This window comes from Malus sylvestris, chromosome 10, assembly GCF_916048215.2.
Source record: "Malus sylvestris chromosome 10, drMalSylv7.2, whole genome shotgun sequence".
Lineage (NCBI taxonomy): Eukaryota > Viridiplantae > Streptophyta > Magnoliopsida > Rosales > Rosaceae > Malus > Malus sylvestris.
The window spans coordinates 19,975,490-19,998,696 of record NC_062269.1 but is presented as its reverse complement, the minus strand read 5'-3'; the positions used below and the strand labels follow the sequence as shown (position 1 = coordinate 19,998,696).

Sequence of the window (23,207 nt, the reverse complement as noted above, 5' to 3'; positions counted from 1 at the left end):
CATATTAAACACAACATCTTTAATCTCCTCATCAGAGATGGGGCTACATAAAGTCTCATTCATATCATTTGTTACAATCGGATCCAAGCAGTAGAGAATATCCCCCCAATCTCGATTGCCATTCGACGTAAAAAGCCTTTGAAAATAAGCTTCCACCGTTAGTCTGACTCTAGCCGGATCTTCCTGCCAACCACCCTCCTCATTCCTGATTCGGGCTAATTTGTTTCGTCTATGCCTTTAGATTGTAGATTGGTGAAAAAAAGCAGTGTTTGAGTCGCCAGCCTGCAACCACCGAATGCGAGATCTTGCCGCCCAGTATGATTCGTCTTATGCCTCAAGCCGATTAATAATTGCAGTAACCTCACTGATTTCTTCCTTATTTTCCTCCCATTGTCGTTGCAGATTCCCCAAATAAGAGTATAACCGTTGAAGCTCAAGCTTTCTGGCTTTGAACTTGCCCGAACTCCAGCTAATCAATCATCTTCTAGTGGTGTTAATCTTCCATTGCCACGTAGCGACCCCTCTACCAGCACTTCCCACATTCCAGCATCGTGTTATGGTCTCCCTGCATCCCTCATCTTTGCACCAAAAAGCCTCAAATCTAAACATAAGTTTACACTTGGGGGCCAGCGGGTCAGTATTTAATATTAGCGGGCAGTGATCGGAAGCCCTAACATTTTCATGAATAATCACCGAGTTTGGCCACCGAGTCTGCTAGCTTCCGTTAATTAAACCCCTGTCTAACCTTTCCTGCACTAAGCTGCCATTTCTGGTTCCTCTCCAAGTAAATTTTGGCCCTAAGAATCCAAGGTCCACCAATTCCATACAATTTAAGAAGGACTGTAAAAATGGAATAGTCGACCGATGCCAAGGACTCCCTCCCGATTTTTCATCTTCAGATAATATCTCATTAAAGTCGCCCGCACAAAACCAAGGGGCACGCGTCGGGCTCAGCTCCTCCGTAATCCACTGCTAAAACTTAATTTTCTCATTTCTATATGGAGTGCCATAAACCCATGAAGCATTAAACCACTCATCCTCAAAAAGTCGCATCTCAGTATGGATCAAGTTCCTGTTGGATGATATAACATTGACCTCCAAATTGTCATCCCACCACAAGCTCAGACCACCTGCTGATCCAACCGGAGGAACATCCCACCCATTCACAAAACCCATCCTCCTACGAACTCCCACTATTCTGTGGTTTTGCATCTTAGTCTCCATTAAAAATACCACAAATGGTCTATATTTTCGAATAAGCCCATGTAGGGCTCGAACTACCGTGCGACAGTTCCGAATCAGGTTTATCATGGTTGACTTGCTGCTGTATCGGGCCAGCCGCCACCGCCACCTTGATTGCTTCTTAATCGCTGACTCCGCATAGTTTCCTCCTCATCCACAATGTCCTCCAGATGAGGCCATAAATTCTCCTCTGACACTGGAACCTCCACTAGATTTTCCTCATAGGCTTCATTCGTCTCACTATGTCCAGATACACATCCTGTATACCCACATTTCCTAGCTCGTCCCCTTGAAGCAGCTTGTCATTTTGCTCTTTTTGTCGGTCTTGAGGTTCTTTTGCTACTTCCTTCCCCAGCATTCCTCTTTAGGCCCATTCGTTGAAAAATGCTTATGTCCTCCAGATGGCCTAGAACAGAGTTATTCGGTTGCATTCATTCTAGCAGATTCTGGTTCATCAGCTGCTCAGTTTGACCATACTGACTTCCGTGATCTACCATCCCCGTAGGATATTGTGAGGTGCTCTCTACCCCCTTCACCCTCCTCTTCGCCTCTGCCTCAACCTGCCTTCTTCTGATATTCACCCGATGAGTACCAAGAGCCCTTCCTGATTGCCCTTCTTCCTCCATTACACCCGTACTCATTATAGGCAGCCCAACAGTGTTATGCCCATCCATCCATTCCATAGAGCCGTGAGCATGATCAGTGATCGTACTCGTAGCGCCCACAGTTGGATTAGCTGTCTCTCGTGAGCTAACTTGGGTAATCAGCGTATTCACAACCCCAATATGTCCCACACTTCCTCTATTGACTGTCTCACTGCCCTCTTCTTCCCCATTATTATTTCCCCCCTCTCGTTGACTCGAAGTCCCTCTCGCCCTGCTGACTCCCGCCTGCCTCATCCTGCCTTGAGCCGTATTAATCACCCTCGGAGCCTCTGGAAAATCCCTGATCATTTTCATTCTAGTCCACTCCCCGTATCCTGCCCCATCTCCCCTCCTTGCTGACGCAGAGTATTCAATACTAGGATGACCAATGATACCACAATTATAGCAGAAATCCTGCAACCGCTCGTACTGAAATTCAACCTAGGATTCCTTGTTTCCTGCCCTGGTAACCCAGCACCCCGTTACTAGAGGTTTCGTGGTATCCACCATAATTCGGATTCAAAGGAAAGCCCTAGCTTTGGTGATATCCTCAACCTCCAGTAAATCCCCACATTTATTTGCCAGGTGGTTTAAATTACCCTCAGAGCACAAACACGGAGGGATACCTTTCATCTGCACCCAGAAGGGCACCATGTGCATCGGGATTTCTTCCATTGCAAGATCTTCCGTCCACCTTTTCACAGAGAGGTTTTGTTTCATCACCTCCCAAGGCACCTATTCCAGTAAACGTGTTGCAATATTCTCGTCTCGAACCAGGATCACATACAGGTTGTCTTGCACCCAGTTAATTTAAATCTCCCCAAACTCTTTCTACGCACTCTTCAAAATGTTTCTCACACCCCATTTGTTAAACTGTTGATCCACCAGAACCTTTGCTATGAGTTTCACTCCAAATTCCATGTTCGAGAGCTCCATTCCACTTTCTAGTTGCACAACCAATTCCTCCACAGCATTCGCCATTTTCTCTTTGAACTTCTTAACCGTTCTTCTGTTTCTCTCCTCTCTATTATTTCTCTGTCTGCCTCCTCAATTGAAAGAGCAATAATCTTTTTTCCGACTGTATAAAGCAGAGAAAAAACACCCAGTGACGTTCAGACTGGTAGGAACAAAGTGAATGTTCTTTCTGATGTTTACTGCAGATCCACCCCCCCCCCCCCGCGATTATGTACTATTTTCGTTAGTCTCCACCATACAGCTTTAAACCAAGCATCTACCCCCTGATCAATTTTTGGCAGTTGAGACTCCATTAATAGATCCAGACGTGTCTTGGGTTCCATTAATTTCCTTATTAAAGATCCATAAATAACCCCCAAGACCACAAAGATGGAAGTCCCATCCATATCGCCACCCTAAAGCCTGCTACTAATCTGTCTCCAAGTATTAAAACCAACTTGAGATCCAGACCCCAGTAACAACCAACTGTTGCCCCTTATTGGAAGATCGCCTCGCTCTGACTACATCCTTGCACAATCCGCGATGTCGCTTGGGATAGAGACAGCTCGAGTGAGAGAAAACTCGAATTAACTGTAAAACCCACCAACCGCATAGAAAATCATTAATACCCAGATCCAAGTTTACAAGCCCATGGAGCCAGGGTTAACATCAACCAAATCCCTAAACTAAGAACGAAAAGCAAATAGATCTAAAACCCCAGACCGACAGAGAATAAAAGCAAGGGAACGAGATCAGTAGGATCACTGAGAAAAACTCTCACAGAGGAGAGAATCACTCTCACGGAGGAGAGAAAGCACACAGAGGTCTATTTTTTTGTTTGTGCGTTCGTTGCAGTTAGGCTTCTTCTTATGTAATTATGTTGTATTGGTAATAAAGTAACCTTTCAGCAAAAAATTAAGTCCTTCAGCTAGCGGCAGTGCGGCACAGCTCATTGACTAGCCGAAGTTGGCTTTGTATTTTGATTATAATTTTGGTTCGAGTAACTTCTTGTACTGTTTAACTTTGTCAATAAAGCTATCATTTAGCCTTAAAAAAAATATTTTCTTCTAATTATCTATTCTAAAATTGAGGAATGAATTGACTGTAGCTTAGCTACAGTCAAATGATTGGCCCTTGATTTTGCTTTATTTACATCACTACCATCATATCTCTGGCTGGGTTGGAAGGTAATTATCAAAAGTTAGGAGGGTAATTTTGTCCGTATGGTTTTGGACGGATTGGATGGCTTAGCGCAAACAAAGGGAGAGAAGAGAGGGAGATGGAGGGAGAAGGTGTTGTCATTCGGTGACGTTTCGGGGATGGGAGGCCATGCCTCTCAGATAGAGATAGAGATAGGATAAAGGGAGAAAAGGTGAGGGAGAGAGGGTGAAGAGACAGAGCGACATAGAGAGAGGGAGGGAGGGTGAGGAGTAGGGAATGTTGTTGCTGATGACTCGGTCACTAACTCAGATCTCCTCCTTAACGCCAATGCCCACCGAGTCCAGTGTCTCGCTCTCCAAGCCCATAGAAGGCAGCTTCGTCGACATGATCGATAAAGCTTTGGAGAACGAGTTCAAAGAGAATGATTAGAACAAAGGTTAGTAGTAGATCTAATGTTCTTCTTCGTTCTATACATTTTGGTTCAAATTAGGGTTTTAGGTCAAAACCCGAAACAAAAAGAAAGGAAGATATGAAGGATCTTCGAATTTTGTGTTTGGCTGATAGGAAAAGATTACAAATTTGTTAAGATAAGTTGGTTATGATATGAAATTTCATTCTTAAAAATCCATCAGATCATGCTTAAATTGTTAAATACACACACTCTGTTCTTTCTCTCTCGCAGTGGAACTCTCTCCACTCCATGCTCAATCCTCTGCTTCTTCTCTGATTCATGTTTGGGTGCAGCGGCGGCACAGAGCTTTCGCCGAAGGGAGAAAGGATTTTGATACGAGACATTACTTGCTCACCCAAAGGTTCCAATTTTTTGCATTCTTTTGGGTTTATTTATTTATGAAATTTGATGACTAATTTTTAAATAATTAGAAATTAGTTCTTCGTTGTGAAATGTTCATTTTTCGTTCTTTCTATGATTTTCAATTGTATATTAGTAATGCTTTGAAAAACGCATGATTCATTAAGTGAAAGACGTTCACCGAATAGTTAGAGATGCCGCAAGCAAAGATCATATAGCCTAATTGACTACAAGCAAGTTGCTTTTATTTGTGTTTGTAGTGATGTAATGCTGGTTCTGTTTATTGTGATTTTAAATCAAATGCCTTACTTTGTCTAAATTTACTACAAGATCTATAATCTGTATCTTGCGGGAAATGGTAAATAGGCCATTTTCGGAATGACATGAAATTAGTTGGATATGGCATAAAAAGAGGTGATACTTATAGTCTCATAAATCTATTTCAGTTGAAGAATGCATTTTGGCGAGGGAACTTTGAGCTGATTAGGTGAAGAACCAAATTGTCTTATAGCATGCTTCTCATTTATTTAAAAAATGGATTGGATTCCTATAAATATTTTAGCGATTGACTATAGATAAGGCAGTTGCATTGCCACTTTAAGATAAGACAGTTGTATTTTTCAAAGTGAATTGTCTCATACAAAACTATGTGAAATGGACTAAAGTATAATCTGGGACTTTTACCTCAATATAGAACTTGGCTATATGCCAGAATTGTTTGTTTAAGCAGCTTTTAAGTTATATTATGTTTTCTATTTAAAAAAAAGAAAGAAGAAGTTATCTCCTGTCTTTTGGTATGAGAATCATCTAATACATGATCATTCCTTCATTGCTTCACTGTAGGTGAGAATGTTCTGCGAGAAAGCCAAGGAAATTCTAATGGGAGAAAGCAATGTTCATGTGTAAATTTTGGTCTCTTTAGTCTCTTATTATATTTGTATTACATTACATATTTCACTGTTATTTCATTTTGTATGGGAAAAAAGCGTTATTATTGTCCTTCATTTTGAACTGGTAACACTGGTGTGGATCTTTTAAACCATATGGGTAGACACTTATTATTATTTATTTGCATGCATGTGAAAAGGCCAGTGACAATTTGTGGCAATATTCATGGGCAATTTCATGACCTTGCAGAGCTTTTTCGAATTGGAGCGTTTTCTTGCTTGCAATTTTGAATTATTTCAAATTATGAATGAAAAAGCTTTTGGAAATTAGATACTTTCTGTGAAGATTTTTCTTTGGAGTTCAGTAAATTGATTGCTCCTTTGGCTGTATGTTTGACATTAGTAAATTATGGACTTTAATTTCAGTGATTACCCAGCATTAATTGTTATTGATTAGCATTTGTTTTCTGGAATTTGGACTCTGAACAGTTCAAAGGTTTTGGGAAAGGAATGCTTTTTAATCAACCCAATTGGGTGGTCCTAGCAATACAATGTCGAAATTTTTTAAATCCGAGTCCGACAATTTTGGCAAGATGCAAATGAGCTGTGATTGGGAAGGTAATATCATCCTAATATATTTTTCAAAGTAATTTACTTATTTGCATTTTTCAGCTTTATGTGTCTGTAGACATCGAAATTTCGGTAAATAAATGTTGATCGATAAATCAAAGTTTCAACGCTCATCTATTACATAAATTTTACACGTAGCATGTGACTCGACGAAAAATTGAAATGAGTTGGAAAAGTCATCAAACAGGACACGTGTCAACACCTGGCAGAAACGACTTATTTCATCTGAAATATTATATTCAAAATTAGGCCTTTGAAATTTCTATAAATAGAAGGCTAATTCATTCATTTAGGGGGAACCAAAATCATTAGGCAAAATTATGAAGCTCTGAAGCTCTGAAACTCCGAAGCTCTCAAGCATCCAGGTTCCCGAAGAATCAAGAAAGCCTTCTTCGTTATTCGTTCATCGTTCTTTCAAGATCAAGCCCCGACGGCCCTTGGATCAACAATCATCCACCTTCAAGATTAAGCCCCGACGGCCCTTGAAGAAAGCCTTCTTCGTTCTTCGTTCTTCGTTCATCATTCATCTAAGATCAAGCCCCAACGACCATTTGGATCAATAATCATCCACCAATTCAAGATTAAGCCCCGAAGGCCCTTGAAGAAAGTGTTCTTCGTTCTTCGTCTATCGTTCTTCCAAGATCAAGCCCCGACGGCCCTTGGATCAACAAGCCACTGTTCTTCAAGATCAAGCCCAAAAACCCTTGAAGATCCGTTCATCACTGTTCTTTAAGATCAAGCCCAAAAGCCCTTGAAGATCCGTTCATCACCATTATTCAAGATCAAGCCTCAACGGCCCTTGAAGAAACACTCATCCTCAAGATCAAGCCCCAACGGCTCTTTGAAGATCCGCTCAAATCCACCTTCAAAGATCAAGCCCACGGCCCCTTGAAGAAACTTCCAACAGTTCATCCAAGATCAAGCCTCGACGGCCCTTGGATCAACGAAACATCCACAAATCAATACCTTACGGAGATCGAATCAGAGGATCAAAATAAAGAGAGATTGTAACCCAAAATTTTCAAAATACAAATATTTGTTTGTGCACGTTGTTCTTGTCTCTTTCGTTTCAGGAATTTTTCGTGTTGACAATTTGGCACGCCTAGTGGGACCATCTCTACCTCTCATCTTTTTCTCCGTTCAAGGAATCCAAACACACCTCAAAGTCAATGGCATCAAGCAAGGGACAAGCCGTTCTCGCAGCCACTGAGGGAAGGATCCTAAGCACTTCTGCCGCAAAAGGGACAATCCATTGGAGCCACAACCGCTCCTCAACATGCCACTTTAAAGTTGGTGCCGCTAAAAGAGCAAAGGGAGCATCAAAGGTGTGAGTCTGTCATCAACCTGACCTCGCTGGGGGCACCGAAGCATGCTGCTAAGGCACACAAGATGACATCCCAAAACAGCCAACGACATTCTTCGTCAGCATCTTGGATGTCTAAAGGAAAGTCACGTCTATTGGTTGCACAAGTCATGACCATCGGCGTTACCTCCATCGAAGAACAACTGGCTCAAATGAATGAAGCAATCGCAAGGCTAACACGGATTGTTGAAGAAAAAGACTTGCAAATCGCTGCACTCGTCAGCCGATTGGAGCCACAGGACGACGAGAACCCTGACCCAGAGAATGATCCACTAAAGAGAAGAGATGACGAAGAAGAGGAGCCTCAGGTGGAGAAAAACGATGTGAAGCCAGAGCCAGACCAAGCAGCGGCACTCATGGGATCTCTTTCTATCCAGCAGCTGCAGGAGATGATCACCAACACCATCAAGGCACAGTACGAAGGAAGCTCACATACCTCCTTGTTCTACTTGAAGCCCTACTCCAAGAAGATTGATGCCTTGAAGATGCCAAGGGGTTATCAACCACCAAAGTTCATGCAATTTGATGGAAAAGGAAACCCGAAACAGCACGTTGCCCACTTTGTTGAAACTTGCAACAACGCAGGAACCGAAGGGGACTACCTTGCCAAGCAGTTTGTGCGCTCGCTGAAAGGAAACGCCTTTGAGTGGTACACGGACCTAGAGCCTGAGTCCATCAACAACTGGGAGCAATTAGAGTAGGAATTCCTCAACCGCTTCTATAGCACCCGCCGCACTGTGAGCATGCTAGAGCTAACAAGCACAAAGCAGTGGAAGGACGAGCCAGTCATTGACTACATCAACAGATGGCGCACTCTAAGCCTCGACTGTAAAGATAGGCTCTCGGAAACCTCTTCAATTAAGATGTGCATCCAAGGCATGCAATGGGGTTTGCAATACATCATTCAAGGCATTAAACCATGGACCTTCGAGGAATTGGCCACTCGCGCCCATGACATGGAGTTAAGCATCGCCCATCATGGGAAGAAAGAACCGATCTCTGACTACAAGATTGACAAAGTTCTTGAGACAAAGATGGAGAAGGCTGCGTGGAAATCCACCAAGGAAGCAATAACGGTCAACATTACTCCCGTCAAAATCCCTACACGAGGCAAGGTGATTCAAACCGAAGGTTTTTGTGATCAAGAGATGCGTAGACGCACTTTGAAAGAGCTTGAAGAGAAGACTTATCCATTCCCCGACTCTGATGTGGTTGCCATGTTAGAAGACTTGCTGGAAAAGAAGGTGATCGGCTTGCCTGAGTGCAGACGACCATAAAAGATGAAACGCACCGACAGTCCAAGATACTGTAAATTCCACCGCTTCATTAGTCATCCGACAGAAAAGTGCTTCGTGCTGAAAGATCTCATCATGAAGCTGGCTCAGAAAGGAATCATCGAGCTAGATCTTGACGATGTGGTGAAGTCAAACTATACCACCATCACTTCTGGCTATTCCTACTCAAAGTTTTTACCTCAACCTCCGGGGGCATCCTCTAAGACGAGCATAGTTGAAAAATGGACTCAAGTCACTCCTAAGAAATTGCACAAGAAGCATACGTCTCCTCCACAAGTCCGCCAATCGAAAAAGGGGCAAAGCAGCTCTTGTCAACCTTCAAAGCAACGTGAACGTGTTGAAGATGATGAAACTTCGACACGAAGATCGTCCATCCCCATCACAATGTGCGATTTCTTGCCCGAAGACTTCTTCAATCACTCGGTCAAGGCTCATTGTTATGAAGATTGTGAGGAACGCCTCTCCAAAATTGCTTGACAAATTCACCAATGCTCCTTGTTCGTACGAGCCTAAACTGCACGAACTAATGCTCCTTGTTCGCACGAGCCTAAACTGCACGAACCAAAGCTCCTTGTCCGCACGAGCCTAAACTGTAGGACACGAGGCTCCTCGCCTGCACGAGCCTAAACTGCGTGGCACAACGCTCCTGATCCGCACGAGCATAAAAGGCGACACCAACGCTCCTGGTCTGCACGAGCATAAAAGGCAACACCAAACGCTCATTGCCTGCACGAGCTGAAACTGCAACACGGCACCAAATACTCCTTGTTCGCACGAGCCTAAACTGCACGAACCAATGCTCCTTGTTCGCACGAGCCTAAACTGCACGAACCAAAGCTCCTTGTCCGCACGAGCCTAAACTGTAGGACACGAGGCTCCTCAGCTGCACGAGCCTAAACTACATGGCACAACGCTCCTGATCCGCACGAGTATAAAAGGCGACACCAACGCTCCTGGTCTGCACGAGCATAAAAGGCAACACTAAACGCTCATTGCCTGCGCGAGCTGAAACTGTAACACGGCACCAAATGCTCATTGTCTGCACGAGTTGAAACTGCAAACGAAGCCAACACTCCTTGCCTGCATGAGTTAAAACTGCAAACGGCACAAAAAGAAAATACCAAAAAATATGTATGTATTTGAACTACGTTACGACTTGATCTCTTATTTGGAGGGGTACGTAGGCAGCTCGAATGTTCAATTTTTCGAGTTCAGTCACATCAAAATAAAAAGAATAAATGTTTTATTAAAGAAGGTCAATTTTATTACAAATTTATTTTGTTAAGAAAATTTGCAATTTTCTTTGTACAAAATTAAATTACAGTTTTTTCAAAAAAAAATGAATACATATGTTATTATGTATTTAGAAAAAAAAAAGAAAAAAAAAAGAGATACAATTTCTTCAAAAAGAAAAAAGAAAAAAGGGAAATATATATATATGCCTAGGCCCAACAGCAACAAAGGGCACCAGCCCAGGCCCTGTAACCCACCTTCAATTCTCCTCTACATTTCACAAGGTAGCAAGCCCATCCTCACTTGTGTCTCGGCCCAGCAGCAGAAAGCTCAACCCCCGGCCCTGATCTCTCCCTGCGACTCCAAACTGCTCTTCTCCGCTCGCCAATCACAAATCCAAACCGCCGCACGATGGCCAAAAAGTAATCAGAACCCGAACATATTTCACCGGCGAACGCAGTCTTTCTCGGTGCTCTAGCTCCCGACGTTAACGATCCAATATGGACGACGCTGAGATTTGTGTTTGTAATGCTGGCTGAAGCTTTGTAACGACAACTATGGCTCGGCCAAGGCATGTGCATGAACGCAACAAGCTACGGCATTGTTCGATTGTCGCGGTGCTTACAACAGTGGCAGAGAATATGAACATAGCAACAGATACAAGACAGGCAGATGCTGCAGTAGAAGAGAAGATAATGAGTCATCCCTTACCTCTAGCTGCATCTTCCTGACGCTGTATCTGCGTTTGCTGCCGTCGGTGTGCAGCTTCCTCTTGATCCAGCTCCACGTACTGACAATTGACGGGGATACATCTGGATGCGCGGCGGTGGGGAGCAAGCCGAGCTCCAAGTAGTATGGAGCGCACATGGTGCTAAAGGCGCTGACAGCGATTCCAAGGGTCGCTGGCGGTGCTGGTGTTCACGAGGGCCTCCTCCTGCAAAATCTCATGTCTCCGTCATCCGCCACGTCTTCTTCCTCTCATGAAAGTGGCAGAGTCACCCATAAACAAAAAGAAGACCTGCAGATGCACAAGATCTGGATATTGTTGGATGGCTTGCTAGGGATCCTAATGTCCTGCGTCGTGTTGGACACGTGCTGCTGCAACTTCCTTATACAGTTTCACGCAGTCCAAGACAAAATTGTAATAGCTGATGATTGCTTTCAAGAAGTAAAGATTCCCGTTAATAGGATTGTTCAAGTGGCGATCAAATCCACTGAGAAGCTTTTTGGAAAAAACAAGTTTTGAAACATGAAAATATTGGGGAATACTGCAATTCAAAAGTTCCAAGCTTGAAAAAGATTTCACAGCCAGAAGAAGCTTCATCCCTCAAATTGCTTGCCAATGTTGTGTAGTTTTTTCAAAGGCATGAGTTCAGACATAATCATAGGGAGTGGATTGATTCGGTAAAGCTTGTTTTGGAGTCTGCTACTTCAGCTTAGCACTGCATCCTCCTCGGGCGACCACGGTCCCCTCACTTTCCGCTGGGCATTGCGCCCTCGTTCAACTCAGCTTCGGTGCTGGGGCGGTCGTCGGCGTCTTTGGGGACAGCGTTGGTTAGGACCGTCATTGGTGGTCCCCATTGCTGGCATTATCCTCACAACAACTCTATTGACAAGACCCCGAGGACTCGTCGGACATTTCCCGCATCTCCTCTTTGCTGTTGGAATGGACCAAGCTCCTCTGCAACAAACACAGCACCATCAATACAGCTGCTTCATCCACTGCCTCAGAACAATCATCTTCTCCGTCAAGCAGAAAACTGAGAGGTGCAGGAAGCTATCAAAGTTGTAGTGATATATAGAAAGAAATAATAATAAATAAAACATTGGTGCGGCATGAGTGGTGGTACCACCGAAAGCAAAGAAAAAATAATAATAGCAAAAATTCAATAGGGTCATGATGCAGTGTGTTTGAGCACTACCAAAGGCCAAAATATAAAAATAAAAAAAGGGGATGGTGGAGTAAAGTGGTTCATGCACCATAAGGACAAAATAATAATAATAATAAAAAAAAAAGAGGGCATCATTACTTTAAATGACAGTGTCGTGTGGAAAGCAAAGGAAAGAAAAAATAATAATAATAATAAATAAAAAAAAAGAAAAAAGAATGATGGTGGACGACAGCATGTGAAAAAAAGAAAAAAAAATTAATTAGTCCTATGGTGCGGATTGCACCACATATATATATATATATATATAAAAGAAAACAAATGCATTGAGAGAAATAAAGTCCATTTCATTGATTTCTCTGAAAAATTACAGAGGGACCATTTACATGCCAAAAAAAAAAAAAAAAGGCCTTCATTGATCAGGTGGCGCCTCAGTACTCGGCGGAGCCCCAGATTGGAGAGGCACCAGAGAGTGATTATTCAGAGCCTCAGTACTAGGCAGAACCCCAGGAGGAGGAGGCACCGAAGGTTGATCATTTGGAGCTTCATTACGCGGTACAGCCCCAGAAGACGAAGGCAAATGCTGTTGGAACAAACCTACAAACCTCTGATAATCAAGTAAAATCTGACCATCAGATTCCTGCATCTGGTCAATCTTCCTCTTCATGTTTGTGGCATAGTTATGTGCAAGCCTGTGCAACTGTTTATTCTCATGCTTGAGCCCTCTAATCTCCTGTTTAAGACTCATCACTTCAGCCGCTAATGATTCAACTTGACGGGTTCGAGCAAATAGGCGTTGGGCCATATTAGACACAAAACTTACACACGGCACACTGAGAGCCAAAGAATCCTTAACAGCGAACTCATCAGACCGTTTGGAAAGTAGTCTGTTATCTTTGGGAGTAACAAGGTTCCTGGCCACCACTGCAGCGGTCATATCATTCTTCATCACCGAATCCCCAACGGTAAGAGGACCAGTAGGGGATATGAAGGATGGGCGCCATATGTTGTCTGGAGAAGGCGGGACTGCCTCTTCATCAAGGTTTAAGTCAAGACGACGGTCGGAGGGGCCAGACATTTTTTTCAAAAGTGTTGAAAGAAAGAAGAGACCGGACAAATCAAGATCTTAGAAGTGCAAGAAGGGAGTTTCTACAAGCAAAAATTCAAGTGTGCTTTGAAACGAATTGCGTGCCTCTATAAAAATCAACACTCGACGGGATTTCAGAGATTGAATAAGTGAGCTCAGAATTCGAAGAGGCCAATTCAAAAATCGAGGAGGCGAGCTCAGAAATCGGAGAAGCATCTTGCTTTTCCAAACGCGTTAGCACCCGTCACGTGCAAACTCAGCTTTGCGGAAATCACGGGCAATTTGTCGAAGATTTCTGTTGAAGAATAAAACACGTGAAGCCATACTGATCAATCACTCAATGGTTGCCGACACGAGTGAAAGAATAGTACCTCTACAGGTATTAAAAAAAAAAAAAAAAAACTTCCTATAACTGTCCACCTTCACCCTCCATAGCAAGGCAGACATACAGAACCTTTCTTCATCTCCGAGAATGCCTTCCCAAAGAAGCCTCTTGAGTCACTCAGTGTTCCTTATTCCTTGGGGTACCTCTGCAAGCCAATGACTCCAAAGCAAAAGTGTCTCATATCACCAGGGTAGAAAGCAAGAGTATCTCATATCATGCGTTCTCCCTGTCCTTTCCTTTGTCCTTGTTCTTACCTACAAAGACAAGGATAAAGAAAACAATATGCCGGAACCTCCATTCAAACTCGGGTAAGGAACCGACTGCTTGGAACCCTTCCCTGATTACCTACCTAGCACTGCTCTCGAGTACTCGTCTCCCACTGCTGCTGTACTTCCAAAGAAGCTGCCACATCTGCCTGAAGAACAGATAAGGCAAGTGAAAATGATACCTTGCAGCACGTGGAGACAACGTGCAGAAGAAACAAGCAGAGAAGAATGCAGCCTGCACAGTCAACTCAGCAGAAGGAGTCTGAGATGAGGAACTCGAGAAGATGCCACATCTGCTTGAGGAACAGATAAAGGAAATGAAAATGATACCTTGAAGCATGTGGAGACAAGTGCAACCAAGCACGTGCTGATTCATCCGCTACTTCTTCAAAATCAAAAGTATCTCATATCATCAGGGCTGCAATCACTCTGGATGGTGAGTTCGTTTTGACCCTCAAATTCTTGGGTCGGCTTACTAGGCGTTGTGGGCTGTACGTGCCGATTCACCACCCTTGAATCAAATCTTTAAAGATCAAGTCACCAACTGGAAGAAGAGCCCATCAATCTTGAAGATTATACCGTTGACCAAACTGCTCAGATGTGAATTAGAAAGATTGAACAAAGCAACAAGTCGTCATCTTCACCTCGTGCCTGCTTGCCATGTGTTCGAGTCAACCTTCAAGAATCAAGCCTTAACGGCCCTTGAAGAAGCTTCTAACCAAATTCAAGATCAAGCCTCGACGACCCTTGAGGAAATCACAAGTCCGATTCAAGATCAAGTGTCTACCACCCTTAAATCAAAACCAGTTCAAGAATAAGCTGTGGAAAGTCAACAATTGGAGGAAACCAGAAAATCCTCCAACCCAGTTCAAGATCAAAGCTGTGGAAAGTCAACAAGTGCAACAAAATACGTGCCGATTCATCCACTACCAAAGCTAAAGATCATCTACCACATGAAGCTTCTTGTGGTCCAATTTCAACTTTTAAAGATCAAGCCTCGACTGTCCTTGAAGAAATTTCAAACAAAAGTTCAAGAACAAGCCTCAACGGCTCTTGAAGAAATCTCCAGCCCAATTCAAAATCAAGCCTCGATGGCCCTTGGATCGACATTTACATTAAGGGACTTCAAAACCCATCTCCTACACGCGACAAGCACATGTATACGACGCGCCTTGAAGTGGGGGCATTTGTAGACATCGAAATTTCGGTAAATAAATATTGATCGATAAATCAAAGTTTCAACGCTCATGTATTACATAAATTTTACACATAGCGTGTGACTCGACGAAAAATTGAAATGAGTTGGAAAAGTCATCAAACAGGACACGTGTCAACACCTGGCAGAAATGACTTATTTCATCTGGAATATTATATTCAAAATTAGGCCTTGGAAATTTCTATAAATAGAAGGCTAATTCATTCATTTAGGGGGAACCAAAATCATTAGGCAAAATTCTGAAGCTCTGAAGCTCTGAAATTCCGAAGCTCTCAAGCATCCAGGTTCCCGAAGAATCAAGAAAGCCTTCTTCGTTCTTCGTTCATCGTTCTTCCAAGATCAAGCTCCGACGGCCCTTGGATCAACAATCATCCACCTTTAAGATCAAGCCCCGACGGCCCTTGAAGAAAGCCTTCTTCGTTCTTCGTTCATCATTCATCCAAGATCAAGCCCCAACGGCCCTTTGGATCAACAATCATCCACCAATTCAAGATCAAGCCCCGACGGCCCTTGAAGAAAGTGTTCTTCGTTCTTCGTCCATCGTTCTTCCAAGATCAAACCCCGACGGCCCTTGGATCAATAAACCACTGTTCTTCAAGATCAAGCCCAAAAACCCTTGAAGATCCGTTCATCACTGTTCTTCAAGATCAAGCCCAAAAACCCTTGAAGATCCGTTCATCACCATTATTCAAGATTAAGCCCACGGCCCCTTGAAGAAACTTCCAACAGTTCATCCAAGGTCAAGCCTCGATGGCCCTTGGATCAATGAAACATCCACAAATCAATACCTTACGGAGATCGAATCAGAAGATCAAAATAGAGAGAGATTGTAACCCAAAATCATCAAATACAAATATTTGTTTATGCACGTTGTTCTTGTCTCTTTCGTTTCAGGAAAAGTTCGTGTTCACAGTGTCCAAGAGGTTTCAAGTGTTAGTGAGGACCTCGAAATGTATGTATTAAGGTTAATCAGTAGTGGTACAAAATATAAACATCACTTTTAGTGATTAATATAAACTCTGTATGTTTTTGTTTTGAATGTTGAAGTTGGAAATAGCTTTGGTTAGGATACTAATGATCAGAAAATAACTTTGTTTAAGGAATGCACAAATAGTCTACAGGTGGATTTTCATGGAAAAGTTGACTAAATTTCTTCTTTGTTGTTTCCATATGGTGCTTCAGTGGTGGGTTTTGAAATTTCAGTTGTGGATGTGAAATTCACTTCTCAAGATAGTTGCAATAATGCCTATTTTTCTCTCAAAGCTCTTTTAGCCGAGTTGCCAGGATCAGTGACTGAAGCTCTCCATGACGAGTCGGATATCGGCCTAATACACTACTCTCACTCTTTCATGCTTTTAATTTTGATTGTTTATGAATTGTGTGCTTTTCATTGGCAATTTGTTGCTGAATTTTATTTTGATAATTTGTGAAAATTTTGTTTTATTTTGTCGACAGTTTTTATTGCCCACAAATTTCAAATAGAAAAGTTAGAAGAGCTATGGATTTGCTTTCGACTGGTTTTCTGTATTGAGTGCAAACGTGCTCCTAATATACTTGAATTAATTCTAAAGTCAGTAACTTTTCTGGGATTGTTTGTGGTTTTGTGAGTGTTGCTTAGGTAAAACGTGGGTTGTCTAAATTGTTGCATTTAAGAATGCGATTGTATTGCTGCAAGATTTTCATTTAATTTTTCTGTGGATATTTTCATGTATGTTGTTGGTTATAGTTTGAAAACCCGCAGCAAAGCGCGGGCATTCCTGCTAGTGAATTCTATGTTTGACAAAACAAGAAGAAAGAATACAAACAGAAACGACTTCAAATTAAAAATAATCTAAACACCGACGAACCATTTTAAGCATTTTTGGAAGCTTTCATTGGACCTATTTTGCCCTAAAATTAAGATTACCATACATCAAGCAAGTTTGGTAGAGATTTGTTCATCAGTTGTGCATTGTCGTGGTTCGCATGATCGCAATAGCCACATCAACATGTTAGATGATCTCAATAGCGACATTAATATGTAGGGACATAGTCTGAGCTATGCTTAGTTTTCAGTACCGGGTTTTGACTTACATTAATTTCTTTGTTTGAATTTATAAACATAGAAAATTTAGAATTTTCGCGTGAGAAAAAAATTTGGAATTTGGGACCTTCAATTCTCAAGTTTAAATTCTATGTAAATAAGTGTCATTTCTAAATTTTCATGAGTGAGAGTTTAAAAATAACAAATTATGTTTCAACTTTCATTATTTTTTTAGGTTAACTAAATAAGAAAATTCACAAAAAAAAAAAGTGGTACCCAGCACACAAGGCTCTTGCTTTACGCAAGATTTGGGAGATGTGAATGTCGGCTAGCTTTACCTCCATTTATGAAGAGGCTGCTTCCAAATAAGAAAATTCATAAATTTTAGAAAATATAATTATATCATTCCAATTTCCGTCATTTTAAAATTTCTCAATCTTAAACTTTCTCATCTGAACACGATGTAACTTTATTTGTATCGTCGATTTGAAGGACTTGGCATGATTTCCCATTTATTATTAGCCAAATTTTTCTGATGATGACTCGTAGACCCTATTATGTGACTCTTTTTTACAGAAAAGGATCCTCGCTAGATGTTTTTCTTGGGGATTCTAATGATCCCGTGATCGTGACCGTTCATCATAAATTGTGTGGTCAGAAATTATTTTAAAATTTAAAATTAAATATAAATAGTACCTAACGAAAACTGACCGCACGATGTACAATGAACGATCACGATCACGGGATCTTTAGGATCCCTAGGAAAAAAGATTTGGTTTTTTTACTATCATGTGCAGTTTGATCATTGGAAATTAACTGTTTCTTTAATCATATGACTAATCTGGTCTTTCTCAAAATGAGAAGGAGCATGACTCTAATAATACCTCCCCGTATTTTGGGCTTACTGCAAAATGTTTCCCCCAGTTGAGTCTGGGATATTAATCTTGTCTACCATCTCTGATCTCATCTTTAATTCTTTATAGCAAAACTTGGAACACAGCAACTCATCCCAGCTCTAACAAAGCAGAGAGGGATTCAGGAAAGGTTGACCTGCAAATTCCAATTCCCAACCGCCGCGATGAGAATCCCTCATCCCACCCACCACCCATCCAAGTCGGCCACAGCCCCAACGGAGGACGACTCTGACCCGACCCGACCCACAATGCCCGGCCTCGGCATGTCGGTGGCCGGCGGGCTGCGGAAGAAGGGTTTTGGCGTGAGGCCATGGCTGCTTTTGGACTCCAGCGGGCAAGCGCAGGTTGTCGAGGCTGGCAAGCACGCCATCATGCGGCGGACCGGTCTACCCGCTAGGAACCTTCGGATCCTGGATCCGCTTCTTTCGTACCCGTCTACGGTGTTGGGTCGAGAGCGAGCTATCGTGATCAACTTGGAGCACATCAAGGCCATCATCACCGCCCATGAGGTCCTGCTGCTCAATTCCCAAGACCCGTTTGTCACTCCATTTATTGAGGAGCTTCAGCGGCGGCTTTTGCGCCACCACCAAGCCACCACCAAACCCGCGAAAATCCAGGTTCCAAGAAGTTTAAATATTTCGTCTAATGGCCATTGTTTATGATTGCAATTGTGATTTCTAGTATTGAGCTGTGTTGTTTGTTGAGTTTGCTGCAGCGAAAACAGCAGCTTGCTGCTGGTGTAAATCACAGGAAATAAAACACAAGTAAACAGAAATTAAAAGTGAACAAAAAGACATCAGAATTTTGTGGAAAAAACCCTCCAATGTGAAGGGAAAAACCACAAGACAAAGTCCAAAATATGTCCACTATTTGAATGGGATTACAAACACTAATCTCTATAAACTTTAGAGGCTGTCTAACTCAAAAGCACGCACACACTTTTGGATGAACTCACTATTTTTCTGTTACACTCACACTCTATAGAAGAGCTACAGGCTAAAAACATATATATATATATATATATATATATATATATATATTCGTAATCAACTCACTATGGAAGGGGATAGACAAAACAATCAATATTGGGCTGCTTTACATTTCAGTTCTTGAAACTGGAAAAACCTTTCTTTGTCCAAGGATTTTGCTTCTTAGACGCATTAAAGATGGGTATTTAATTTCATAAGGAGGGAATTCTAACAATCTCCCCCTTCCCGACTCATGTCGAAGAAACGCAGACCTCCTGATGTTGTGCACTGCTCATGTTTTCCTTTAGGAAGAGCCTTCATCAACATATCAGACTTGTTGTTGTTGGTATGAACTTTGCCCAGCTGCAACAATTTTTTCTCAAGCACATCTCGAATCCAATGATACTTGATATCAATGTGTTTAGACTTATAGTGAAAGCTTGGATTCTTACTGAGATGGATGGCACTTTGATTGTCGCAGTAGATGACAAACTTTTTCTGGTGAAGACTAAGTTCTTTGAAATATCTCTTCAACCACAACATCTCCTTGCAACATTCTGTAATGGCACTGTACTCTGCCTCTGTAGTAGACAAGGCCACACATTTTTGCAATTTAGATTGCCAAGACACTGCTCCCCTTCCAAAAGTAAATAAATAGCCTGAGGTTGATCTTTTCGTGTCTCTGTCTCCCGCCAAATCTGCATCCATGAAGCCTTCAAGAACAGGCTTATTATTTCCAAAACACAAACATAACTTTGAAGTACCTCTAAGGTACCTTAGAATCCATTTAACTGCTGCCCAATGCTCCTTCCCAGGATTTGCAAGAAACCTGCTCACCACTCCTACCGCATAGGCAAGGTCTGGCCTAGTGCAAACCATTTCGTACATTAAACTTCTTATGGCTGAAGCATAGGGAATTTTCTTCATTTCTTCCATTTCTTCCTTTGTTGAAGGGCATTGGTTGTTGCTTAGCTTGAAGTGAGCAGCAAATGGACAGCTTACAGACTTGGCTTTGTCCATGTTGAACCTTTCAAGTACTTTCTCAATATATCTTTCTTGAGATAACCATTTGCATGCCAAGAATTTGTTTCGCAGGTCCCAAATCCTTCATATCAAAGGATTTGCTTAACTTCTTCAACTTGTCAATCTTATCAGCATCCAGACCAACAATTAACATATCGTCCACATATAGAAGCAATATAATGAAATCCTTACCGGAAGATTTTTGAATGAACACACAATGATCAGAAGTTGTCTTCTTGAACCCATTATCAACCATAAAGGACTCAAATTTCTTGTACCATTGTCTCGGAGTTTGTTTAAGTCCATATAGACTCTTTTTCAGCTTGCAGACCATATGCTCCTTCCCCTTGATTGTAAAACTTTCCTGCTGCTCCATATAAATATCTTCATGCAAATCACCATGTAGAAATGCTGTTTTGACATCTAATTGCTCAATCTCCAGATTCATGCTTGCTGCCAATCCCAGAACAACATGAATGAGAGTCACTTTCACAACCGGCTAGAATATCTCCTCAAAATCAATGCCTTTCTTCTGTGCATACCCCTTCACAACCAATCTCGCATTGTACTTTAGTTTGAAAACCCATTTGTTTGGAAGAACTTTCTTTCCCTTTGGTTCTTCCACCAAATCATACGGATGATTCTTATGCAAGGAATTCATCTCCTCTTGCATAGCTTTCAACCATTCTTCGTTGTGAACATCAGATTGCACTTCTTGGAAGCATTCAGGTCCGCTACCATCTGTAAGTAGGACATATTCGTGGGGCGAATATTTCACGGATGGTACACATTGTCTGTTGGACCTTCTTAACTCCATATCTTGTTCACACGTGGGTTGTTCTTCTTGACTCTCTTCGGTATTATAATCTACTGGTGCATTTTCTTGGCCATCATGATTATCATCTGTAATTTCAGTTCAGCTCCCCTTTCAACATCGTGAGCTACAACAGGAGAAATTGGATTGAAATCAATTAGACTATCAAAATAAGGCTGATCACATTTTACATTCTTCTCAAAATCTTCAATTGTTTGGTCTTCAAAGAAAACCACATCTCGACTTTGAACCACTTTCTTGCTTACAGGATCCCACAATCTGTAGCCAAATTTTTCATCTCCAAATCCCAAGAATACACATTGCTTGGCCTTGTCTTCAAGCTTTGATCTCTCCTCCTTGGGTATATGCATAGATGCTCTGCAACCGAATGTCTTCAAGTGTCCATATGAGACACCTTTCTTACTCCATACCTTCTCTGGAACATCTCCATTTAAATGTGATGAAGGAGACAAATTAATCAAATAACATGATGTTCTCATCGCCTTTGCCCAAAACGTTTTGGGCAATTTCACATGAGACAACAACCATCTTATTTTTTCCACAATGGTGCGATTCATCATTTCCGCAACACCATTGTGATGTGGAGTTCTTGGAACAGATTTCTCATGTCTAATGCCATGCATTTTACAATACTCATCAAATGGCCCCAAGTACTCACCGCCATTGTCGGTGCGAATGCATTTTAGTTTCACTCCTGTCTCTCTTTCCACCATAGCATGAAAGCTTTTAGATGTTGATAGCACCTGGTCTTTTGTTTTTAAAGCATATGCCTAAACTTTTCTTGAATGATCATCTATGAAAGTGACAAAATAAGAAGCACCACCGAAGGATTTAACTTTCAATGGCCCACACACATCTGAATAAACCATGTCTAAAATATTTGATTTTCTTTCATGATTTCTTTGAAAAGAAACTCTATGCTACTTGGCTATTAAACAATGAATGCAGCTGTTTATGTGCATACCTTTAATTTCAGGGAGGATTTATTTTCTTTGCAAGAATCTGCAAACCCTTCTCACTCATATGACCCAGCTGCTTATGCCATAGATTGATCGAAGCATCCTTTTCCATTGCATCCAGCTCCCCCTTCCATAGTTGAGCATGGGTTTTGTATATAGTGTAACATTTTCTTCTTCTTGCAATTACGAGGGATCCCTTTTTGAGCTTCCATCTCCCATTTGAAAACTTATTCTTGTATCCGGCATCATCCAACTTTCCAACAAAAATTAAATTTAGGCGTAGGTTTCGCACATGTCTAACCTCATTGAGCATGAGTTTGCTGCCACGATCAGTTTCTAGAATCACTTCACCAATCACTTCGTCAGCCTTATATGATGAAAAAAATGCCTTGTTCGAAGCAGCATGAATGAGGCTCCGGAGTCTACTGTCTAAGTGGTATCTTCATAAGACATTCAAGCATGATTTTTCACACTCCGAGAGAATAATAATATCACCATCTAAGGATATAGCAGCATTATCTTTCTCTTCTTGTTTTTCTTCATTTTTCTTCATTTTTCTTCTCATTCTTGAGTTTTCTGCATTCTCTTCTATAGTGACCTTTTAGACCACAATAATGACATACGACGTCCTTTCTTGAACTCCCATCAAACTGAGGATAATCACTTCTATTTTTATTCCTCCCCTCTTTTCTACAACCAAAGCTTCTAAGTAGGAAGAATTCGTGGATTTTCTTCTCGTTTCTTCGTTCAGCAAACTAGCAATGACTTGATTCATGTACAGGACTCCATCTGGAGCAGAGTTGATCACAGAAATGGCCAAGGTTTCCCAACTGTCTGGAAGAGAACTGAGAAGCAGGAGAGCTTGTAGTTCGTCATCCAACACCATATTCATTGAAGAGAGCTGATTGACAATGTTTGGCATCTCGTTCAAGTGTTCATTGACGGAGGTGCCATCTTTGAACTTTAAATTGACAAGTTTTTTCGTCAACAAAACTTTGTTGCCCTCTGTCTTTCTTCCGTATAAGCTTTCAAGCTTCTTCCACAACGGAAGTGCGTTAGTCTCCATCGAAACGTGATAATACACACTATCATCAAGCCATTGCCTGATAACTTCAATGGTTCTTCGGTTTTGTTTCTTCCATTCCTCATCAGACATTTTTTCCGGCTTGTCACCTTCAATTGGATCGAACATATCCTTGCAATACAGCAAGTCCTCCATTTTTTTACTTCCTAATAATGTAGTTTCTTCCATTTAGGCTCACCATTCGACTTGTGTTGACATCCATGATCTACAAAGCAACCCGGCTCTGATACCAATTGTTGAGTTTGCTGCAGCGAAAACAGCAGCTTGCTGCTGGTGTAAATCACACGAAATAAAACACATGTAAACAGAAATTATAAGTGAACAAAAAGACACTAGAA

General features: G+C 41.7%; 1 protein-coding gene and 1 long non-coding RNA gene across 2 annotated transcripts in view; both read left to right on the top strand.

The window, feature by feature from the left end:
• Window positions 1–4,309: 4,309 nt before the first annotated feature.
• On the top strand, window positions 4,310–4,905 carry LOC126587853 (uncharacterized). The gene is made up of 2 exons (XR_007611237.1): window positions 4,310–4,437; window positions 4,746–4,905. It is a non-coding gene; the product is annotated as an uncharacterized LOC126587853 (long non-coding RNA).
• A 13,033-nt stretch (window positions 4,906–17,938) lies between these two features.
• Window positions 17,939–23,207, top strand: part of LOC126587848 (magnesium transporter MRS2-3-like) — a 29,476-nt gene continuing 24,207 nt past the window's right edge. Inside the window, exon 1 of the mRNA XM_050252934.1 lies at window positions 17,939–18,617. Within this exon, the coding sequence (XP_050108891.1) occupies window positions 18,165–18,617 (453 nt within the window). The 5' untranslated portion in view covers window positions 17,939–18,164. The remainder of the gene's footprint in view (window positions 18,618–23,207) is intronic.